Genomic DNA, 17,241 nt, shown 5'->3' with positions numbered 1-17,241 from the left:
GTTGTAAAGGTTCATCTTTTATTCTCTAAATTGGTTCCTTTAAGCTAGTGCATTGTTGGTTCACTTACCTTTTCCTTTGATTTCCCTTCTAAATGTTTTTTTTCTTTGTTTTGAATTTCTCAGTAAGCTTTCCACCATCATCAGAGCGGTGGAAAGTCATTTAGAACAGCTTACTGAACACCTTACTGAGGAGAAACAGGAAGTGAGGAATTCAGACAAAGAAAACAATTATTTAGAAGGGAAATTTAAGGAAAAGGTAAATGAACCAACAATGCACTAGCTTAACCACTTCATTACTGGGCACTTAAACCCCCTTTGTGCCCAGACCAATTTTCAGCTTTCAGCTCTGACGCATTTTGAATGATAATTGCGCGGTCATACAACACTGTACCCAAATTATATTTCTATCGTTTTTTTCCCACAAATGGAGCTTTCTTTTGGTGGTATTTGATCACCTCTGCGGTTTTAATTTTTTGCGCTATATACAAAACAAACTTTTTGTTATAATAATATCACAATTTTTTTTAAAGATTTTTTTCCTCGGTTTAGGCCAAAACGTATTCTTCTACATATTTTTGTTAAAAAAAAAAAATCGCAATAAGTGTATATTAATTGGTTTGCGCAAAGGTTATAGTGCCTACAAAATAGGGGATAGATTTAAGATTTTTTTTTTTTACTAGTAATGGCGTTGATCTGCGTTTTTTTTTTGTCAGGCCTGCGATATTGCGGCGGACATATCAGACACTTTTGACACAATTTTAGGACCATTCACATTTATACGGCGATCAGTGCTATAAAAATGCACTAATTAATGTATAAATGTGACTGGCAGGGAAGGGGTTAACACTAGGGGGTGAGGAAGGGGTTAAATGTATTCCCTGGGTGTGTTCTAACTGTGTGTGGAGGGGGACTGACTGGGGGAGGTGACCAATGCTGTGTCCCCATGTACAAGGGACACAGCATCGGTCTCCTCTCTCCCTGACAAGACGTGGAGCTCTGTGTTTACACACAGAGCTCCACGTCCCTGCTGTCACCGCCGATGGCGGGTTACCTGGCGGACATCGCGGCCGCCAGGCACGCGCATTGGCTTCCCAGCGATGCGCCGGGCACAGAGTTTCCCAGCTGCGCGCCCCCAGCGGCGCGCACGGGGAATGTAAACAACAGGACGTCCAGGGCTGTCCACCCGGCACTTGAGAGCCGCGCTGTGGACGTCTTTCGTCTACAGCGTGGGTCTCAAGTGGTTAAAGTAACCTATTTAGAAAATAAAAAACGAACCTTTACAACCCCTTTAACCTTTCTTGATCATACATCACAGGACACAGAGCCTAAACTACTTAATGGGTTATGTAGTCACCACAGGTGATTGGACACTGGGAAACCCAATTAAAATTGAGTTTCTCCCCTATATAACCCGTCCCAAATGGAGAGCACCTCAGTTTTTTCGCCAGTGTTTAAGGTGGTTGGTCACGTTCAACATGTGCTAAGAAGAAAAATGCTCTTTTGATGGTCTGGCTGCGGAGACCTAGGAGCTATAACCGGATCCATTCTTCGGCCTGAAATCAAAGGCCTAAAATGGTTGGTACCCGGGCCTTGTGTAAGAAGAAACAAGGTTTGCCTATAATGTCTCTTTGCGGAGGTCTGGGATCCAGACTTTGGTGTACTAATACACCTGTGTCACGAAAAGTTTCTGGCAGAGTCTTCTACAGGCCCAGGTATGAGGTTTCTCTAATGGAACCCTTGGTAAACCTGAAGGTTGGCACAACTTGCCCGCCATGATGGATGAAAGCTACTTTTAGTAGTTTTCCTGCGGCGTGGATAAGGTAAGAATAGGATAATTTTATTTGTATATTATCTTCTATGAGTAGGATGTCTTTCCTGGTTCTCACCAATGGAGGGAGTAAGTACAACCTGGTCTTTTCTTACATAGCCATCCAGGATACAAGCTCAGTGAAGTCGGTCAAATTTAAACACCACTCACCTCCTTCCGCTGCAGGCTCTGCCACAATACGCATACAGGGGTCCATAATGAAGCCCCCCAGTACTCTTTCCCCTCTCTTCTTCGTCTCCTGCGCGCCTCTATGACAGCTGCGCGTGCGCCAGGGGCACTTTTTGCTGTCCAAATTACATGGATAGGGGGAAAGCCAAGTGGTTGCTAGTGATCCGTGCGCAACGCAGGACACCTGTGTGCAGGTGCCAAGAGGCTGGTTTAAAAGCCCAGCACACCAGAGCCTTCTGTAAGCGGCATGGACACAGAGCTGTGGGCTGTAAGCATCCCTGTGGATTGAACCAGGCAAACCTAAGACTCCTACTCGGCATCAGGTTGTGCAGTGAGCTGATATTGTGTGTACTGTAAGGACTATAGCACAACAGTGATTGCATTTATTTTGTCTATAGTACCTTTGCTTTGCAGTAAGGACTATGTCCCCGAGAAGAGGGTCAAGGGCTAGTAAAAGGGTCACCAGAAAATCCCAGCGTATGGCTAAGGATTCTGAGCTTGCCTGCAGTTTATTATCCCCCACTGTCAGCCTGATAGCGGCCTCACAGGACGAGCCCCTGTCTAGCTTTTCCTATGGCAGCTCCTGTATACATCACTGAGGATGCTTTAAAAGTTGCTTTGGATGGCTTGGAAGGAAGGATTGCTAATACTGTCTCAACCTCCTTGAGAGATAGCAGAAAATGGGGTAGATCCCATTCATCTGCTCTGGCTCTCTTTTCAGATGAGCCTTCTGAGGGTGGAAAATCCCTCACTGGAGATGAGGATCATGTGCAGTCTGAGGATTCAGAGGATGAGAGGATTCCTGCGACTTCTAAGTCGCTAAAGATGCAGGTGCACTATTATGCAGAGATAGTGTGTGCAACTTACAAATTGCCTCCTGTTGAAGCTAGGCCCTCCGTTTCCTCTTTGGGATCTCGGAAATCCACGCAGGCTGCATTCGCCTTTCCCGTTCATACCTTGCTGGATAAACTGATGTATGATGACTGGGTTCACCCAGATAAACAGTTTTCTCCTCCTAGGCAGTTTTCCCTCCTTTATCCTATGGAGGAAAGTTTCACTAAGAAATGGGGGGTACCTGCTATTGATGCAGCTATTTCTTGTGCAAACAAAAACCTGACCTGTCCTATAGACAACGTGCAGGGTTTTAAGGATCCAACTGATAAAAAGCTGGCGTCCCTATTAAAAGCCTCCTCTTCCATGGCTGGGGCTGTAGTACAACCTGCAGTTGCAGCCATTGGTGTATGTCAGTTCCTCAAGGAACAAATGAAGCAGGTGATTAACCTCCTCCCTACAGAGGAGATTGAGGTTTATGAGGACCTTCCTAAGGCCTTGTGTTTTGCGATTGATGCGATTATGGTCTCAACAAGCATCTCGCTTGAATCTCCTGCAGGTACACATGCACAGGTCCCTTTGGTTAAAACATTGGGAGGCCGAGGTTTCTTGCAAGAAATACTTGGCAGGGTTCCCCTTTGAGGGAGGATGCCTGTTTGGGGATGAGTTGGATAAATACATCCAAAAGATTACCGAAGGCAAGTCTACTCTGTTGCCGGTTAAAGCAGAGGTTCATCCAAAAGTGAACCTCCGCTTTTTGGAACCCCCCCCTCCGGTGTGACATTTGACACCTTTCAGGGGGAGGGGTTGCAGATACCTGTATAAAACAGGTATTTGCACCACTCCCGTGGGAGTCCGGCCCCTCCTCGTCACCCCCCCCTGTTGTGTTCTGGGAAACACTCGGCTCCCAGAACACAACGGGGACCAGTGGAACGGCGCAGCGCGACTCGCACATGCGCACTAGGGAACCGGGCAGTGAAGCCGCAGTGATTCACTTCCCGATTCCCTCACCTAGGATCGTGACGGGGGAAGCCGAACGCTGAGCTACCGCTGGGCTTCGGCTGCCGATGTCGCGGGCGACCTGGACAGACAAGTTTACATGTTTTTAAAGCCAGCAGCTGCTGTATTTGTAGCTGCTGGCTTTAAAAAAAAAACTGCAGGTGAACCCCCACTTTAAAAAGAAGAGTAAGCGTCCCTCATTTAAACGTACTCTTTCTCCAGCCCCTGGAACCTCATTCTCCAGGCAGTTGCGATGGCCTCCCCAGTCTAACGCTAGGGGAAAGGCCCAGAGTCAAGCCCAAGGGCAGAAAATAACTTTCAAAGTTCAAAGTCTAAGAAGATCCCCAAAGCTTCCCTATGAAGGAATGCCCCCGTCAGAGAACTTCCGCCACCCCGTTTTCTAAAATCAAGAATTGCTAAAGATCCAGAAAAAATAAGGCCTCTACTGCTGGCTTAGAAAACACCTGTTGTCCCAAGGAGTAATCTCGGAGTTAGCCCCAGAGGATCAGGGATCAGGGTTCTATTCAAACCTTTTTTACAGTTCCAAAATCAAACAGGGATGTCAGACCTATCCTAGATCTGAAAAGCCTGAATCAGTTCCTGAATATTCGCTTCTTCCGCATGGAGTCTGTCCTTTCAGTTGTTTCCACCCTTCAGGGAGGGGAATTCCTGGCATCAATAGACATCAGAGATGCATATCTACATGTGCCAATATTTCCCGCTCACAAAAGGTTTCTAAGTGCCACTTTCAGTTTGTGGCCCTTCCTTTCGGGCTGGCTACAGCACCTGAGTGTTCACAAAAATACTGGCCCCAGCCTTGGCAAGGTTAGGGGCATGAGGCATAGCAGCAACAGCCTACTTGGACGATCTGTTGATCATAGATCAGTCTGCCGCTCGATTGGGCCACAATGTGCACAGCACAGTGGCTGGGTCCTCAATCTGAAGAAATATTCCTTGCAGCCTCAAAAAAAGCCTAGAGTACTTGGGCATGATTATAGACACAATAAGCAAGGTATTACTTCCCAAGCCAAAGGCAAAAGCCATAGGAGACTTGGTCCAAGTGGTAAAGGCAAAAAGAAGGCCTTCCATCCGTCTATGCATGAGATTATTGGGAAAGATGGTAGCCTCATTCGAGGCTGTCCCTTACGCCCAGTTACACTCAAGACCGTTACAGGGCAGAATTCTGTTAGCTTGGAACAAGGATGTTCAGGCCCTGGATCTTCCTATGATCTTATCTCCAGGGGTTCGCCAGAGCCTCAATTGGTGGTTGCTCCCCTAAAATCTGTCAGAAGGAAATTCCTTCACTCCAGTTACCTGGAAAGTGAGTGGTGACCACAGACGCCAGCCTTCTGGGCTGGGGGGTAGTTCTAGAAAAAGAATCTGCCCAGGGGAAGTGGTCCAGGGTCGAAAAGCTCCTACCCATCAACATTCTGGAGATTCGGGCAATTAATTTGGCCCTCAAAGTTTGGTCTTACAGACTGCAAGGCTGGCCTGTTCGGGTTTAGTCCGACAATGCTACGGCCGTGGCCCTATATCAATCACAAAGGAGGCACCAGAAGTCTGGATGCCCAAAAAGAGGTGAATCACATCTTGGCCTGGGCAGAAAGGCACATTCCTCGCCTATCTGCGGTCTTCATTCCAGGAGTACAAAATTGGCAGGCGCATTTTTTAAGCCACCAGCAACTGAGTCCAGGAGAATGGCCTCTACACACCGACATGTTTCAAATCATATATCAGAAATTGGGAACCCCATATGTGGACCTGTTGGCTTCCAGGTTAAACACAAAGATGGACAGCTTTGTGTCAAGAACCAGAGATCCCTGTGCTCAAGGGTGACAATCTCATGGGATCAGTATTCCCTTGATTTATGCGTTCCCTCCAGTTGCGCTTCTCCCACGATTCCTTCAGAGAGTCAAGAAGGAAGGAAAGTCTGTGATTCTGGTATGTAGAAGTCATAAGGATGACAGTAGGAAGACCTTGGGTTCTCCCATTACGCACAGACCTATCATCGCAGGGTCCAATATTCCATCCTGCCTTACAAAGTCTAAATTTGACGGTTTGGCTGTTGAGACCCACATTCTGAGTAAATTTGGGCTCTCAGGGCCAGTCCTATCCACTCTGGTTAATGCCAGCAAGCCAGCCTCCAGGCTCATCTACTACAGAATCTGGAAGGCATATGTTTCCTGGTGTGAACCCAGAAAGTGGCATCCTACAAAGTTTGCCATTAATAGGATTCTTGCCTTTCTTCAGTTGGAAATATGAAGTTGGCCTTGAGCGCTATCAAGGGCCAAATCTCGGCCGACTGGGCCGGTATGCTCCTTTCTGCCCACCTCAGGATGTGAGCGACCTCTGACGCTGCAGCCGAGCTTCTTGTTCCTCCTTGATGGTTGACATATGCCACCGCTGTGGCGTTGTCCGACTGGATCCTGACTGGACGCCCTTGTAGCCTCTGAGACGATGTGGAGAGGCACAGCCTGATCGCCCGAAGTTCCAGGACATTGATCAGTAAGTGGGAATCTTTCGGAGACCAGCAACCCTGGGTCGACTGAACCCCCCAGACTCCCCCCCAACCGGTAAGACTGGCGTCCGTTGTGATGACTATCCAGGGAAGGAACCACTTCCCAGGCAGAATTGCCGGTGAGGTCAGCCACCAAACTAGAGAGGTCCTGACCAGGTGGCTCACCCATATTTGACAATCCAGGGATGATGGGCACTTGTCCCATCTGAACAGAATTTCCTTCTGTAACACCCACGTGTGAGATTGCGCATATGGTACCGCCTCGAAGGAGGCCACCACGAGGCCCAGGACTCGCATGCAAAAGCAGAGTGACGAACATTTCTGGGATGTCAACTGTCGCACCGCAGCCCGAAGGGTCTGCAACTTTTCCACAGGGAAAAAAACCTTTTCCTCTGAGGAGTCCAGAATCAACCACAGATATACTAGGCGTTGAGTCCGTACCATTACTGACTTCTGAGTGTTCAGTACCCAACCAAAGTGTCGGAGGGTTTGACAGGTTATAGACACGCTCACCTCTAATTCTGAGCTTGAAGTGGCCCTCAGAAGAAGATCGTCCCAGTAGCCCACGATAGCGATGCTACGTTGTCTTAGTAGGGCCAGAATTGGGGCAAGCACCTTGGTGAACACCCTTGGTGCTGATGCCTAGCCAAAGGGGAAAGCCACAAATTGATATTGGTCTTCCCCGACCGCAAAACACAGACATCTCTGATGTCTGGCACATATGGGGACATGCAAATAGGCGTCCCTGAAGACCAAGGATGCCAGAAAGTCCCCCGGCAATTGAGGGCCCTGAGGTCCAGGATTGGACGAACGCCCTCCTTCTCTGGTACTATGAACAGATTAGAGTAAAACCCCTGAAACCGTTCCTGTGCTGGGACAGGAATAACCACCCCGCATTTCAGCAGGTCTTGAACTTCTCCAGGTAGGGCTTCCCGACGAGTCAGCTGTAGCTGGAGGGAAAAAATCTGCTTGGTGGGTATAACGGGAGGGCCCGTGGAACCCAGAAGCTCTTAGAAAGCATGAGCCAGAAAATAATGGACATTCAGAATATATCTTGGACTACCTGAGATGGGACTATTATATAATTATTATCCACAATATATTCCAGGATATCTGTAAAGAACTAATCACTGTTTGTTGATTCTGAACATAACAGGTTAATTGAAAGATGTTAATGTCATCACCTCCAGCTACCTGGCTGCCTGTGTAATGTAAATTGAATCCAGACTAACTTCTAAGGATCTTTCATTGTGGCTTGTGCTAATTGACCCTGTATTGTGTGAAGGAGTCCTGTGATAATGTGTATTGTAAGTTAACAGACAGCCTAAAGGTCAGGTGTATGAGTCATCAGCTGTAGTTAATTAGCTCATGTAAATTAGGTCAGGTCCCGGAGTCAGGATGCCTGCTAAAGAGATGTATTGAGGATGATGTGTATTGGGGGGGGGGGCTTGTTAGGTAAACATTGTGTGATGTTGTGGGTGGAGTTGGGTCATTGTTCATTTGGTTACTGTAGTATCCTAAATTGTATATAAAGAGCTTGTATTTCTCAATAAAGGGTCAGACCTGCTTGAACTTCATACAGAGCGTTGTCTCGTCTCTGGGGAAGAATTATTATCTTGTTCGCCTGATTGTGGAGTGTTGGTAGCTGAACGGCTTTAACCCCTTTCGCATTTGGGGTGCCGTTACAGTGGGCAATATAGAATTTCTATCTTGTACCCTAAAGGACCTGAGATGTCCACAGAGTCGCAAATACGTCCCCCCACCCGAGAGATGGGTGGGGGCAGACCTTCATGCGGACGTAGCTTTGTTTGCAGGTTTGTTGGGTTTGCGAAACCAGGGATGTCTCTGTCCCTGAGCAGGAGCTTTATTGGCCCGAGATTCTTTATTTGCCGCACTGGGCGGACGAAAAAAAAAAAAGCTTGTGCACGGTAAAGGAGGACCCTTGCCTACGGCGTGGCTCCTTCCCCTTTCTGGTTTGTGGGAGCAACGTGCTCTTACCTCCTGTGGCATCTTTAATAAAGTCATCCAGGGAAGCTCCAAAAAGTCTGTAATCCTTAAAAGGGCAAATTCATTAAGGCTTTCTTGGAAGATTGGTCCGCAGACCAATTTTTTAACCAAAGTAGACGGCGTAACACCACCGCATGGCTAGAAGCTCTGGCCAGTAGAGGAATCATGTCCAAGGCTGATTCGCTCTGTACCAGTTGGTCAGCTAAGGCTACCTCGTCCAGGGAAGCCTGATGTGCTTCTAACCCATTGTGTAGCATCTTTGCCCATTCTGTGAGTGTCTAAGACACCAGGGCCCCAACTATTGTTAGACGTACAACCGAACCCACTACCGTGAACAGGTTGCGGGTGACCGCCTCAGCCCTCTTGTCCGCGGGGTCCTTAAAGGCAGGAGCCCCCTCCGGGATGGTGGTAAGTTTGTTTAGTCTGGACACAGGAGGGTCCACTATCGGGGCGAGGTCCATTTTTTCAAGAAACTCTCTTCAAGAGGGTAACACACTGCTAGATTTCTAGGGACTGAGAAACCCTTCTGTAGTTTGTCCCACTCCTTGTATAAAAGTTTGTCTATATAAGACGCACAAGGAAACACCTTAGCATTGCGGGTCGCCTTACGGAACCCAAAGGGGACCGGCGCTTCAATTGCTTCTGCAGACCCCTCAATCTTTATCTACCAATGCGGTGATAAGGTCACTTACCAGAGCCCTATCACGTGCTGACCCGGATTCAGAGGCATCCTCACTGTTCGGCTGGTCTTGGTCCGCATTCTCAGATACATCTGAGCCAGGGTCATGACGCCATGCTGACCCACACGCCTGACACAAGGACTTCAAGTCAAGGCACAGTAACCCACCCCTCCTAGCTGCAGCAGAGACGAGAGGTTCCCACTCAGAGGACTCACCACCCTGGAACAGTAGCATGCTGCCGTCCGCTGCTTAGTAGAGCTGCTTCCTTGTCAAAAATGCAGTCTGACCCTTTAGCAGCGTGTGCCTGTCAGTCTGCGCCGTTTAAGTGCTGTCTGATAGAAGGCAAAATGGCCGCCAAGCGGCCACTAGAGGGGGAGCCTGAGGAGGAGGGAAAGAAGGGAGGGGAGAAGGGAAGGATAGAACCGTTTTACTCACCTCTCCAGGAATGCCCAGCTCTGTCTTCCTGCCGAAGCAAGGGATTATACTTTCACATTTTTCTTTTTATCCTGACAAGTGTTCCAGTCCCTGCTGCAGAAAAACATCCTGATAACAGGGTATTACTACATCCATGCTTTATTGTAGGAATGGTGTTATTTAGATGGTGAGCTGTATTGGATTTCTGCCAGACATATCATTTGGTGTTGAGGCCAAATAATGCAATTTTTAGACTCATCTGACCATAACAACTTTTTCCATGTGGTCTCAGAAGCTTTAAGGTGCATTTTGGCAAAGCTCAGTCGTGACTGCATGTGACCTTTCTTGAAGAGTAGCTTTTTTATTGCAACCCTTCCATACAAGTAACATTTGTGGAGAATTTGTGATATTGTTGTCACATGCACACAATGACCACTCTGTCATAAATTCCTGCAACTGCTTTAGAGTTGCTGTAGGGCCTCTTGGTAGCCTCTCTGACCAGTTTCCTCCTGGCTCCTTCATCCAGCAATGTCCTGATCCAGTGAGGGTCTGTGTTGTACCAAATACCTTCCACTTCTTTATAATATACTTCACTGTACTTCTAGGCATTAATAAAGCCTTTGAGGAGCTGGGTTTGAGGGATGTCTGGAGGCTCAGCCACCCACAGGAGAAATGCTACTTGTGTAATTCAGCCTCACATAGGGGCCTCTCCAGGATCGATCTGGGCCTGGGTAACAGTGAGATGCTTCCCCTGGTCTCGTCAGCGACGTACGAGACCAGGACTGTATCTGATCACTCACCTTTATGTATCGAGTTATTGACATCTAACATTACTAAACGCACCTGCTGGAGGCTTAATCCATTTTGGATGTCGCTGTTCCCAACCCCTGATCCGATTCGTACTGAGCTAGTGAATTTTGTTAGGATTAATAGACATTCCACGGGGTTGGATGTACTCTGGGATACTCTAAAGGCTTATCTGAGGGGCCAGTTCATTAGATCTATTAATTCCATTAAAACTGGAATGAGGTCCTGGGAGCAGTTTGTCCTCCGAGAGGCTGAGAGGGCTGAATCAGCTTATGTAGACTCCCCCTCTGAGAACACTGAACAGGCGTGGAATGAGGCACAGAATATGGTTAAACATGTAACTTTGACTAGAGCTGAAAACAAGAGGTTTTTTCTCCAACAAAAATACTTTGAAGACGGGGAGGGTACAGGTCATATGCTGGCCATGATGGTGAAATCACAGAGGGGATCGGCCCATATAGAGTCAATTAAGAGTGTCTCAGGGATATTAGTGTCCTCCCATGCGGAGGTTCTGTCTACGTTTAAGGATTTCTATGCTGATGTGTATTCTTCTAAGGTCTCGCCCACGAAGGAGGAGATTGCTTCCTTTTTAGATCAATGTCATCTCCCGCGCTTGTCGGCCGTGGATGTGGCGCAATTGAATGCTCCGCTCACGGTTGATGAGATGCTGGAAGCCTTAGCGCTTTCCTCTCCTGGCAAGTCTCCGGGCTCGGATGGCTTGCCGGCGGAGGTTTATAGGCGATACTCGGATGGTCTGATAACTCTCCTGAAAGACGTGTTTATAGACTCGTTTGAGCGAGGCTCGTTGCCTCAATCCATGAATGAAGCCATAATAGTATTGTTGCTGAAGCCAGGAAAAAACGCCCAGAGTGATGACTCTTATAGACCTATCTCATTATTGACGACTGACGTTAAATTATTGGCTAGGGTCTTGGCCACCAGGTTAGCTAAGGTCATAAATAAGCTCATTCATACAGATCAGTCCGGCTTCATCCCTTCCCGGTCCACGGCCATTAACATCAGGCGTCTCTTTCTTAATTTACAGATACCTGCTGATAATGAAGGCCAGAGAGCGATCCTTTCATTGGACGCAGCCAAAGCCTTTGACAGCGTCGAATGGCCTTATTTATGGGAGGTCCTAGGTCGTTTTGGATTAGGTGACAATTTTATTAAGTGGGTACGTCTATTGTATGCTGCCCCCACGGCCAGGCTTCGGGTGAATGGGGACCTCTCGGACCCCTTTTCTTTATATAGAGGCACAAGGCAGGGGTGTCCTTTATCACCCCTGCTTTTCGCACTGGCTCTCCAACCGCTAGCGGCGTTAATAAGGCTCTCCCCCTCGATAGTTGGATTCCAGAGAGGTGACTGCATGGAGAAGATCTCGCTCTATGCGGATGACACTCTATTGTATCTGGGGGATGTGGATACATCTCTCACAACGGCTATGGAGCTGATCCGGTACTTTGGCTCCTTGTCAGGTTTTTCGATTAATTGGGGTAAATCCGTCCTGTTACCTGTCAAAAGCCCAATTGACTCTTTACCAGAGGCTGCAGGGTCCCTACAGGTGGTTAATTCTTTCAAATACTTGGGAGTTCAAGTGTCAGCCAACCCACAGAAATATTTAGAGGAAAATCTTTTGCCCCTTTTTAAACGTTTGCAATCAACTTGTAATACCTGGTGTAAACTCCCGTTATCAGTGATAGGACGAATTAATTTAATTAAAATGGTGTGGGGCCCCCAACTTTTATACATTATGCACAACTCCCCTCAGTGGATACCTCGTCGTTGGTTCACCAGGATAGACTCCCTATTTCGATCACTGATCTGGAAAAAGAAGGTTGCCCGCATTCGACTGTCCACATTGCAATATGACAAAGACCAGGGGGGGGGCAGCGGTCCCCAATCCTAAATTCTATTTTTTGGCCTCCCAATTACAGCATCTGTGTGGCATGGGACGGGTAAACGACAAGGACTCCATTGACACGCTGTTACGAGTGGGATCCGGGGGTGCGTCGGTTTTGGCGTGTCTGGAGGCGGGTTTTCCGCATCTGCCACGGGCGGCGCCCACGGTGGTCCTCTTGGGTAAGCTGTGGGCCATGGTTAAGTCAACTTTGGGTATTTCGGGATTTCTAGCAGACACTCCTCTGTGGGACAACCTGAATTTGATAGAAGTCCTCAGGCTTGAGGGCTTCATGTCTTGGAAAACGGCCGGGATTCAAAATATTGCCCAGATCTACCATAACAATGTACTTAAGTCGTTTCAGGACCTACAAAATGAGTTTGATCTACCTAGACATCAATTCTACAGATACTTGCAGCTCAGGCACGCCCTTCAGGCCCAGGGTCGGATTTCTGTTCTTCAACTAACCAGTCATAGGCTGCTCACAGATGTATCCACTGGCAAAGATAAAAAAGGAATGATTTCCCAGATATACTGCTCCCTTTTGTCATCCATACAGAATTCAGCGACTTTACCATGTAGAAGAGGCTGGGCGGAGGACCTGGGGGACATTGACGGGGAGACATGGGAATCCTGTTTACAGGCAGGTCCTTTGACCTCAGTTTCACAATCGCATAGATTGTCTCACCTGTTTCTGTTGCACAGGGTCTACCGCACACCCATTCAATTGTTCCGTTGGGGAAGGAGGGATTCCTCTCTGTGTCCCAAACATTGCGGGAGGAGGGATCGCTTATTCACCTAATGTGGCGCTGTCCCAAGCTGCACCGGTTCTGGAGGAGTGTCACTGAGGTTGTTTCCTCGGTGTTCCAGGTTAGGGTCCCATTGGACCCCATGGTATGCATATTAGGTGCAGTCGACGAAGAGGTATACCCTCCTCCGGTTAATATTGCAGTGATCAGGCTTTTATACCTAGCAAGGAAACAGATAGCTAGATTCTGGTTGTCCCCACACGTTCCAACCAAGAAACAATGGATCGACCAAGTGAACCTTATTATTGTAAGGGAACATTATACATATCAGCACAGAAATGCCTCTAAAAAAATTACCTCCATTTGGCAGCCCTGGTTGGAGACGCCTGGATTGGCACCTCCGAGACTAGTTATGACTCGGTTGTTGCAGATGTAGGTGATGTTCTCCCCCCTGGGTCTAGAATCTGTTTGTATATGGTACTCTATATTTCAATGGGCATTATACTTTGGATACGAGAGTTTGCATTACTGATGGGCAGCGATTATGAATATCCGGGCAGACTGTGGAAGGCAGAATCTCAGATGTGGCCCGTTGGCCTAAGGTTTGATTCAGTGGGGGGCGAGGTGGTTTCTCGCCCACCCGACACTTTGCTACTTTAGTTTAAAAGTATCTGGTTTATGTATATTTCTTGTGCCTCAATGCTAACGTGTGTAAGGAACTTATCTTCATGTGCTGGTATTCTGTACATTTCTCATGTATGTAGATCTATATTGTTTGTACTTGAATTTTATTTTTTGGCACAATAAACCATTTTTCTGATTTAAAAAAAAAAAATAAAGCCTTTGAATTTTTTTCGTATCCATCTCCTGACTTGTGCATGTGCACAACTTTATCCCGGTGACAGTGCTTTGCACACTCATTGTTTGCTGCAGTTGCACTATCCGGGACTGAAATGCTCCAGGGAAGTTCAAGCAGAGCTAATCACAGCTGATCACAGTTGAAAGTCAAATGGCTTTGTGTGCCAATGAGAAGGTGTATAGCTACACCTGATTGAGTTAAGAAGTCATTATTAGAAGGGGGTGATCCTTTTTCCAACAAATTCTGTCTTTTAATTTTTTATTTCTGAAATTTTTGTGTTATAAGTTTCACTGAGTAAATACAGCTGGATAAAACAAAAACTGTGTCAAAATTTCAGGCCGCAAAGCAACAAAATGCGATTATTTTAAGGGGGGGGGGGTGATTGTTTTCTATACCCACTGTACTCCAATATGGAGGTAGTCATAGATTACAGTGAAAGATCACACTGCACAGAGGGGCCTTGATGAGGCCTCCACAAAGAAATGCAAATGTGATTAACTAAAACCTCAGTTTTTAATGCAAATGTATTTTCTTTTTTTCATTCGGTAAGTGTGCAGAAAATTTGTTGAACTTTTTGGGGAACTACAATCTTATTGCTTTTGTACTATATATACACACAAACAGTGTTGACTTACCTGCTTGACACGGATGTGCTTGCAGATTTTGGCATTTTCAGCTGGAAATGATTTAGGGTTCCAGCTGTATTTCTTTGCTTGTTTCTTCTTCATGTTAACGTAGCTTTCATTTTCAATTACCACGGCCTCTGACTCCAGATCATCTAGTTCATCCTCCTCAGTTTGGGTAATTTTATTAACCTCTTCTCTTACTATTGCCCGTTCTTTCCCACCTATGAATACAAAGGCAATGAATGATGAAATTTAGATCAGTTTACTTACATAGTTATTTGGCATTACATGGAATATGTCCCTTCTTTCTGACACTTTCCCAGAATTTTAAAACCCATTTATTTGTTGGTCAGCGTTTCAGCCTTTACTGTGCACAGCATGTTAACCACTTCAGCCCCTGAGGATTTGGCTGCCCAATGACCAGGCCATTTTTTGAGATTCGGCACTGCGTCACTTTAACTGACAATTGCGTGTTCGTGCAACATGACTCCCAAACAAAATTTACGTCCTTTTTTTCACACAAATAGAGCTTTCTTTTGGTGGCATTTGATCACCTCTGAGGTTTTTATTTTTTGCACTATAAGAGCGACAATTTAAAAAAAAAAAAAAATGTTTTACTTTTTGCTATAATAAATAACCCCCAACAAAAAAATATATAAAAAAAAAAAAAAACATTTCTTTCTCAGTTTAGGCCGATATGTATTCTTCTACATATTCTTGGTAAAAAAAAAAAAAAAACGCAATCGGCGTATATTGATTGGTTTGCACAAAAGGTATAGCTTCTACAAAATAGGGGATAGATTTATGGCATTTTTATTTATATATTTTTTTTACTAGTAATGGCGGCGATCTGCGATTTTTATCGTGACTGCGACATTATGGCGGACACATCTGACACTTTTGATGCTATTTTGGGACCATTGTCGTTTATACAGCGATCAGTGCTATAAAAATGCACTGATTACTGTGTAAATGGGAAGGGGTTGACCACTAGGGGGCGAGGAAGGGGTTAAGTGTGTCCTAGGGAGTAATTCTAACTGTGTGGGGGCTGGGCTACCAGTGACACGACACTGATCACTGCTCCAGATGACAGGGAGCAGTAGAACAGTGTCCTGTCACTAGGCAGAACAGGGAGATGTCTTGCAGAACAGGCATCTCCCTGTTCTGCAGCTCCGTAACACGATCGCGGGACCGTGTAAAGAAAGCCCATTCATTTCGGATGCCTGTCAATGCACCTAAACCACAATGGACCCTTTTTTGCAGTGCACGAAAAAATAAAATAACTCTTAATATTACTGTTATTCCAAGCTTTAAAGTGATTGTAAAGGCCTTTTTATTAACAAACATGTTATATACTTACCTGCTCTATTAAATAGTTTTGCACAGAGCGGCCCCTATCCTCCTCTTCTGGGGTCCCCCGCCTGCGCTTCCGACATCTGGGTCAGGTATTAAGCATTAGGAGGGACTGGTGGGGAGCTGCACTCAAGTGATTTTTCACATTAATGCATAGAATGCATCAAGGCAAAAACCAGCTGCATTTAGAAACACTTCCCGGATGCACTGTAGAAGATAATCTTAAAGTATTCACAGCGATTCACTTTTTTCACATTTTGTTATGTTACAGCCTTATTCCAAAATGGATTCAATTCATTATTTTCCTCAAAATTCTAAAAGCACTGTGAATACTTTAAGGATGCACTGTATGTAGGTTTTGAGATTTCAATCAAGAACATTAAATAAAAACTATTGAGAGGAAGAGGACATGAACCAGAAAAGGAGCAGCATGAAATATGCTAAAAGAAAATGATTTTTTGAAAAGAAGGCTTTGAATATTAGGGGATTACTAAAAAAAATCATAATTACTTCACTGTGCCAATTGAAACAGTGTGTGTTTCAAATATTCAGTACAGTGTATAGTGATACAGTCAGGTCCATAAATATTGGGACATCGACACAAATCTAATCTTTTTTGCTCTATACACCACAATGAATTTGAAATGAAACAAACAAGATGCGTTTTAACTGCAGACTTTCAGCTTTAATTTGAGGGTATTTACATATAAAATCAGGTGAACGGTGTAAGAATTACAACAGTTTGTCTATGTGCCTCCAACCTTTTAAGAGACCAAAAGTAATGGGACAGATTAACAATCATAAATCAAACTTTCACTTTTTAATACTTGGTTGCAAATCCTTTGCAGTCAGAAGTCTGGAACGCATAGACATCACCAGACGCTGGGTTTCATCCCTGGTGATGCTCTGCCAGGCCTCTACTGCAACTGTCTTCAATTCCTGCCTGTTCTTGGGGAATTTTCCCTTTAGTTTGTCTTCAGCAAGTGAAATGCATGCTCAATCGGATTCAGGTCAGGCGATTGACTTGGCCATTGCATAACATTCCACTTCTTTCCCTTAAACTCTTTGGTTGCTTTCGCATTATACTGCGGATCATTGTCCATCTGCACTGTGAAGCGCCGTCCACTGAGTTCTGAAGCATTTGGCTGAATATGAACTGATAATATTGCCCGAAACACTTCAGAATTCATCCTGCTGCTTTTGTCAGCAGTCACATCATCAATAAATACAAGAGAACCAGTCCCATTGGCAGCCATACATGCCCACGCCATGACACTACCACCACCATGCTTCACTGATGAGGTGGTATGCTTTGGATCATGAGCAGTTCCTTTCCTTCTCCATACTCTTCTCCTCCTGGTACAAGTTGATCTTGGTCTCCATCTGTCCATAGGATGTTGTTCCAGAACTGTGAAGGCTTTTTTAGATGTTGTTTGGCAAACTCTAATCTGGCCTTCCTGTTTTTGAGGCTCACCAATGGTTTACATCTTGTGATGAACCCT

At 45.9% G+C, this 17,241-nt stretch overlaps 1 protein-coding gene across 1 annotated transcript in view; it reads right to left on the bottom strand.

Annotated features, from left to right (window-relative positions):
• DHX57 (DExH-box helicase 57) overlaps positions 1-17,241 on the bottom strand; it is a 208,133-nt gene that overhangs the window by 153,223 nt on the left and 37,669 nt on the right. Inside the window, exon 6 of the mRNA XM_040350769.1 lies at positions 14,396-14,607. Coding sequence (XP_040206703.1) covers positions 14,396-14,607 — 212 coding nt within the window. The remainder of the gene's footprint in view (positions 1-14,395; positions 14,608-17,241) is intronic.

This window comes from Rana temporaria, chromosome 4 (assembly GCF_905171775.1).
Source record: "Rana temporaria chromosome 4, aRanTem1.1, whole genome shotgun sequence".
In the NCBI taxonomy this organism is placed as follows: domain Eukaryota; kingdom Metazoa; phylum Chordata; class Amphibia; order Anura; family Ranidae; genus Rana; species Rana temporaria.
This window is presented reverse-complemented; position numbering and strand designations above follow the sequence as displayed.